The 7,756-nt window shown below is 40.3% G+C and overlaps 1 protein-coding gene across 1 annotated transcript; it reads right to left on the minus strand.

Moving 5' to 3' along the window:
* Positions 1–209: 209 nt before the first annotated feature.
* On the minus strand, positions 210–7,496 carry ACTRT3 (actin related protein T3). The gene is made up of 2 exons (XM_051991036.1): positions 7,199–7,496; positions 210–2,138 (listed from the first exon to the last, which is right to left on the minus strand). The coding sequence occupies exons 1-2, from the start codon at positions 7,399–7,401 to the stop codon at positions 1,220–1,222; spliced, it is 1,122 nt and encodes a 373-aa protein (XP_051846996.1). The 5' UTR covers positions 7,402–7,496; the 3' UTR covers positions 210–1,219.
* Positions 7,497–7,756: the final 260 nt, after the last annotated feature.

A 7,756-nucleotide genomic window follows, 5' to 3' on the forward strand; every position in this document is an offset into this window, starting at 1 on the left:
ATTTAGACAAAACTTTTAGACAAAAATTTAAAATTTAAAAAAATTCAGACAAATCTAGACAAAACTTACTGAGAGCAATACAATTGAATATGTTTTTTTTTTTTTTAATTCCTTGTGGAAGTCCTGAGTTATACAGAAAATTTGTAAGTAATAGTTGTTTATTATTAATTCATTAAATATAATCAATGTAGCTAGCCTAGCAGGAGAAATTTGTTAGGTTTAAGGTAAGATTTATTGAAAGTTGTGCAATGTAGTAGTCAAATATAGGTTCCTAAATCAGTGAAAATTCAAAGTTTTCACTTTGAATTATGTGTCCATTTGTAGAAAAATGTACCATTTATTTCATTTCTTGGAACCTGGAGACAGGAAGACTTGAGAGTGACTAGCTGCACAAGTAGAGATACAAGAGTGTTGGGGAAGGAGGCACACGGATTTACTATCCTTAAGATTGGAGATTTTCTTTGCTTTTTCTTTTTTTCAGGCTGTGTATATAATTTCCAAGGGACTCTCTCAACTCTTGGGGTAGGACTATGATTCTAAACTATTGCATTTGTCCTGAGGGAGGAGGAGAGACTCACAGGAGGGGAAATGAGAATTGTTTTCTTTTTTTAGTTAAAAGGTTACTGTGAGCCCTTTATATTGTTTAAATAGTCTCTGAGGTCAAATCAAGGCTGTTCTCTATCCCCAATACTAGTGATTTAGGTATAGACATACCAGCTGAGGCATTTTTAATAGCCCCTGGGAAGACCTAGATTTCAGTTCAACTCTGAGGTTTCCCAGAGAAGCCTGGGATGGAAGAAAATGAACTGAAAAGAAACTTGGGGGCAGTTCCCCAAGCCTGAAACTATACATCCATGAAAAGAACTTGGAGTTTGGGGCTGTCAATTAAACCTTCAACTAACTCAGATTTGCAGACTAGATGCCCAATAATTATTTGCTAATTAATTCTTCAATAAATAGTCATTATTTTTTCCCTTCAGTGTTTTATTATGGAATTAGAGCAAAGATATACTTAAAATGTCTTCTGCTCTTCCAGAAAAAAAAATTAGGTAAATATCTCTTCAAATTTTCTCTCTCTTGATTATTCAATTTCTCTGTCTCTCAATCTCTCTCTCCTCCTCCTCCTGTCTCTCCTTCTCCCCATCCCCATTTTTTCACATATTCTTTCATATACACACACACACAATTTTTTCCCTTAGCATCTTATCAGTAATGATTTTCAGAAGCATCGCTGATGTACTATGTTGGCTCCAACCTCTTTAAATTCTGCAGTAGTAATCCACATATCCTGAAAGGCTGATAAAGAAGCGAGGATGGAACCTCCCATCCACACAGATATTTTCCTGTCTGGTGGGGCAGAAACCCTCACCGAAGTGTTGGCAGGTACCATGAGAGCTAGTTCTTTTACTAGCCTCTTGTCTAACCCGGGGAAACAAGTGGATCCCCCGGCAAGGATGATATTGGAGAAGAAGTTGCTCCTTAAATCTGTGTCACACTTCATTATGCTATTGAAACAGAGCTTGTCGATGCCAGGAGCCTCCAGATTCAGGTGCCCTGGAAGAAAAAGGCTCTCTGGGCATCGGAACAGCTCATCGCGGAGTTTGATGGTCTTCCCATCGGGTAGTTTATACGTTTTCTCCAACATGCTGGGATTCTTGGTCAGTTCCTCTTCAAAGTTGACAGCCACATAACAGTGGTTCTCTTTGATGTTAGTGACCACCTTTTTGTCCGATGGGCTGAGCAGCATGATGCCGTGGTCTTGGAGGAGTTTGATAAGGTACTCGGTGAGATCTCGCCCAGCCAAGTCCAGCCGAAGGACACCGTGAGGGAGACAATAACCCTCAAAGATGGGCACACACTGGGATACACCGGCCCCGGAATCCAGCACATATCCCGTTGTATAACCTGAAGCAAAGAGGGCCAGGACAGGCTGGATGGAGACGTACAGAGCGGGCACCTCAAAACTCTCAAAGAATAACTCGGTCATCCTTTCCCTGTTAGCCAGAGGGTTTAGTGCTGGCTCTGTGAGCATGACTGGGCTCTCGTAGGCCTTCCTTTTCAAGTTATTTTCATAAACATTCTTCCACATGGCCTCCATGTCTGTCCAGGAGGTGACAAGGCCCCGTTCCACCGGATAGCTGCGGAGAGTACAATAAAGAATGGCCCTTTGGATTTCAGTTTCTTTGCCTCCACCCCTGAAGATCTCACCTTTCCCCAAACCCAAAGCGAAGGCCCTAGGATCCTCTGCACGGACTGCTACGACTCACCAAGGCCCTCTGTTACCAGCAGCTAGTGCCCCTGATGTCTCTTCTTGGGCCCCTTCCCATCTTCCTCCTCCTTATTTTCCCCAGCTTCTGACTGTCTTCCCTCCCTTTGAGAAGGGTAGTAGTGAGATAGAAAGAGTGGAACCACCTGGATATGAATCTACCCCTTACTATCTGTGTGACCTTAGGCAAGGAGAAGAAGAAATCATTGATAATAATAAGAGTTAATGTAGATACAGTGCCTATTATGAGTCAGGCACTGCACTAAGTCCTTTACAATCATTGTCTCATTCATTAAAACATCAGTGCCATTACCAATAGGAGCTAATACTTTAAGCATTCTACAAATATTTGTATCTCACAACAACCTTGGATGGTAGGTGCTATTAACATCCCCATTTTACAGATGAGAAAACTGAAGCAAACAGAGCTTAAATAATTTACCCAGCATCCCACTGCTAGTAAATATCTGAAGTCAGGTTGTTTTTTTGTTTTTGTTTTGCCAAGGCAATTGGGGTTAAGTGACTTGCCCAGGGTCACACAGCCAAGAAATGTTAAGGGTCTGAATCTAGATTTGAACTCAGGTCCTCCTGACTTCAGGGCTAGTGCTTGAAGTCATGTTTTAACGCAGGTCTTCCTGAGTACAGGTCTATTATTCTATCCACTGCATTACCTAGCTGCCTCCAGAGATTTATAAAGTACTTCCCTCCTTCCTTCCTCCAATCCCACTGACTCTGAACATGAAGTACTGCAGGGAGCTCTCTATAAGACAAGGTCTGGTCTGGTTTTTTGTCCTTTTTTTTTTTTTTTTTTTTTTTTTGTATTTCCAATCTTTAGCCCAATGCTCAGCATGTAGTAAGCAAAATGCTCATACTTGCCCAAAGTCACACAGATAGCAGACTATAGGAGGGGGAATCAATTCAGTACCATTCTCCAATTCAGTGTCTATTATATCCAAGATCCAATACCAGACCCTGGGGAATAGAAGGACAAAAACAAAGGGGGTCAGGGAAGCTTGGCAAAGGAGGTGAGGAGAAAAACAGAACCTCCAGAGGAGAAATGTATTTTGGATGAGCTTGTCCCAACACAAAGAGATGGATGGCAGGCAGACTCTGGCTCTGGAACCAGCAGTAATTGTTCCAGTGTGACTGGAAGATAGAATACAAGTGGTGGAGTGACACAAAATGAAGGTCTTTGACACAAATATATGCTATGGGGAGTGTGGATGGAAGGAGGATGTGACTGGGAGCAGGGAGATCATACAAGATTATTGCAATAGAATAGATGAGGAGGTCTCAAATTAATGAGATAATTATGTGATTTAAGAGGCTATAGATGTTGATGGAAGTGGATTTCTTCGACAAAGAGAAGATCTAACTCAGTTCCAATTGATCAATGATGGACAGAAGCAGCTACACCCAAAGAAAGAACACTGGGAAATGAATGTAAACTGTTTGCATTTTTGTTTTTCTTCCCAGGTTATTTTTACCTTCTGAATCCAATTCTCCCTGTGCAACAAGAGAACTGTTTGGTTCTGCATACATATATTGTATCTAGGATACACTGCAACATATTTAACATGTATAAGACTGCTTGCCATCTAGGAGAGGAGGTGGAGGGAGGGAGGGGAAAAGTTGGAATAGAAGTGAGTGCAAGGGATAATATTGTAAAAAATTACCCAGGCATGGACTCTGTCGATAAAGTTATAATAATAAGAAAAAATAAAATAAGATTAGCAAAGGGAGTTCTTCTCTGGGAGCTTCCCACATTTAAAAAAAAAAAAAAAAGAGGCTATAGAAAATGAGTGATATATGGCAGAGGGGTGGCTCAGTAGATGAGGCCTGAGTTCGAATCTGATCTTAGCCACTTCCTAGCTGTGTGATCCTAGGCCTTAGTTTCCCTATCTGTAAAATAAGCTGAAGAAGGAAATGGCAAACCACTCCAGTATTTTTACCAAGAAAGAACACTGAAATGACTCAACAACAACAAAAATGCTAGTGATACCATAAAGGCAAAAGAGGACTTGGAATGCGATATGACTGGAATAGGGAAGATCCCAGGATGACTCGAATTTGACAAGTTGAATTTGAGATGCTAGTGGGAGAATCTAGGAGGGGTTCTCCTGTAGGTAGTTGGTGAACTGGAGTAATCATTGTGAGGGCTGAATATGAAACTATGAGAAATATCTGTATAATAGAAAGGATATTTGAACCCAAATAAGCTGATGAGATGATCTAGGGAAAAAGGAGAGAGATAGAGGTCCAAGGAAAGAGCACTGCTACAGTAAGGGGGCAGTAGACAGATGATGATTGAGGAAAGGAGACCAAAGAAGGATTTGTCAAATGTTTAAGAAGTTAACCAAGAGTCACTGAAGTCAAAAGTTATCCGGAACTCGGAGATTGGGTGATCTGCAATGAAAGCTTCGGCGATTTAAATCTCATCCAACAATTAGAACTACAGTTTCTAATCAAGGCTACACTTTATCCACAATGTGATAACTGTGGTTTTGTGCTAAAGAATGAACAAATATGTGTTAGAGAGGTCAAGTGAGAGGAAGACTAGGGAAGATCGATAGGATTTTAGCAATGAAAGGATCCTTGGTCAATGTCTAATTTATTTATTTATAAACATTTTTCTTTTTAAATTTTGAACTTTAAATTCTTTTTCTCCTTTCCTGAGAAAGTAAGCAATATGGCGTCAATGATACACATGAAATCAGCCTGGTGAGCTTTGAGAGAGCACTTTCTGGGGGATGGTGAAGTCAGAAGCCAGGCTGCAATGTGCTGAGGAGGGATGGGTAAGTATATGGTTGAACTCATGGTCGAAAGTGGGCAGTGGAAGATTGAAAGGATAACAGTCAATAAGTTAAGGGGACTTAGAGCAAGATTTCCTGATTCCAGGTGCTGCAAGTGCTCTTTGCAAATAGTTTCATCATCTGCAAAGTGAATCATGGGTTAGGAGCTATGAAGGAACTTGGGAACTACAAAGTCTAATACTGCTATTTCTTTTTTTTTTTATGATTATTATAGCTTTTTATATACAAGATATATGCATGGGTAATTTTTTAGCATTGCTAATACTGCTATTTCACTGAGGAAACTGAGGCTGAGAGAAGTTAGATAATCTGACTCTAGGTCACATAGCTAATAAACATTTGAGGTACAATTTGAACTCCAGTCTTTCTGATTCTAAATACAATGCTCTACCTGCTGCCTCACTAAGCTAGTTTTGGTGCCTACTCTAGTCAACAAATAAGATGTGTTGGGGACAGCTAAATGGCACAGTGGATAGAGTCCTGGTCTTAGAATCAGAAGGACCTGAGTTCAAATGTGGCCTCAGATGCCTACAAATTGTATGACCCTGGGCAAGTCCCTTAACGCTGCTTGCTTCAGTTTCCTTATCTATAAATTGAACTGAAGAAGGAAAGGGCAACCACTCTAGTATCTTGTAGTCACATAGAGTAATTCAGAACTCAATAACAATTTCATATCCATCAGATCATCGAAGATGATAAAGGAGGAATGACAGGAAAAGGGAAATACTAATGCCGTGTTGGTGGAGTTGTGAATTGATCTAACTATTCTAGAAAGCAATTTGGAACTATGTCCCCCAAAAACATGCATAGCCTTTCATCTGATGATACTCCTACTAGGCTTATATCTAAAAAGAGATAAAAGGAAAAGGACATGTATGTACATTTTTTCTTTTTAAATTTTGACTTCTAAATTCTGGTTCTCCCTCCTACTCCATTTTCCTACTCACTGAGAAGGTAAGCAATATGGTGTCACTTATATGTGTGAAATCAGTCTGGTGAGCTTTTGATAAGTTGGCAAAGAACTTGTGACTTAGGAGGTACCCATCAACTGGGGAATGATGTTCCATAATAAAGGGACAAATTCTGAGGAATTTAGAAAGATTTGTATGATTGTTGCAGACTAACTTGAGTAGACATACGAGAACCATTTTTTGAGTAACAATTTTGAAACACTTGAGAATTCTGATCAATGCAGTGGCCAACCTCCTTCCATTCAGTGATGAAGTACACCATCCATCTCCCAAGAAGGAGGTGGTGCTGGACTCAGGATTTGCGATGAGATGTATTTTTAGACAAATCCAATGCAGAAATTTCTTTAACTTAACTGTGCGTAATTGTTACAAGAATTTCATTTTTTACTTCTTTTTTTCTTTCCAATGGGGAGAGGAAATAAGGAGAGAAAATTGCTAATTAAGAAATAAAATTAATTGTAAAAAGAAAATATAAAGGGCAAATGCTCTATAAATATCACGGGGAGGGTTGTTTCTGTACTCCTTTAATTTTTTTTTTTTTTATTCCATTACCTTTATTTTCCAACCTCCTCAAAAAAGTATGGCAATAGTCTCCTTATTACCATTTCTGATTTTTCTTCTTATTCTAAAAATTCCTTTTATCCTTTCATAGGCTTATGGAATTTAGAGACCTTAGAGATCATGTAGCTTAAGACAGGGCCGATAGGTAGAGTAGTGAATAGTATTGGACCTGCACTATCTTCCTGAGTTTAAACCTGACTTTAGACCCTTCTTAGCTATGTGACCTTAGAAAAGTCACTTAATACTGTTTTTTCTCAGGTTTTCATCTATAAAATGAGCTGGAAAAGGAAGCGGCAAGCCACTCCAGTATCTTTGCCAGGAAATGCGGGGCTGTTCCTTTTATGGTCAGGGACACTGAGGTAGAGAGTTTGGCCAGATCAAAAGCACATTGGGTGTTAATACCAAGGTTTCTATTTGAATTAAGGTCACAAACTGAGATTTGGACCCAAGTGTACCAATTTGGAATCCTATTTCCTTTCCACACTTTGCTAAGTCTCAGCTCCTTTTTTCCTTTTCCCTTCCTTCTCCAATTCATCTTTTCTTTTGACCCTCTGACCCCCAATCTTGAAATAGGAAAAGAAGTTTACCTGATGGAGAGAGAGCATCTCCTGGCCTGGGCTTCCTCACCTACAAACAGATCCCTCTGTGAGCTTTCTGAGGTCCCGGCCTTGCCCTTGCCCCGGCCTGTGATGTTGGCGTAGGTGAACTGTGGCTCCCTGTTTCCCGCTAAGCCTGCCTTCAGCACGGCAGAGCCATTATCTATCACCACAGCAGCCGGGTAATTATTCATCCTTTGGGGATCTACACTTCCTTCCTCATCAATGACCCGACCACTAGCATGCTCCCTTGCCCCGGCCAGATTCTCTTCGGCACCAGTCAATTCTTCCTGACGTCCCTGTTCACTGTAAGGTCTCCCCACCAAGCCAAACCCTTCTAAAGTATATGTAACAGAGCATGCATTATGAAGTCACCTGGAGTGTCTGGCGAAAGCCCCTTCACCCTTCCTGTGGAGAAGCCTGAACACCACATGCAAATAAACTGGGACAAAGTAAAACAATTCAATTTATCGGCTTACAAGAAATCTTACGATTTCTTACATCCTTTAAAAAATTAATATGTATTATGTTATTTTACCACACTTATCT

This window comes from Antechinus flavipes, chromosome 3, assembly GCF_016432865.1.
Source record: "Antechinus flavipes isolate AdamAnt ecotype Samford, QLD, Australia chromosome 3, AdamAnt_v2, whole genome shotgun sequence".
NCBI classification, from domain to species: Eukaryota; Metazoa; Chordata; class Mammalia; order Dasyuromorphia; family Dasyuridae; genus Antechinus; species Antechinus flavipes.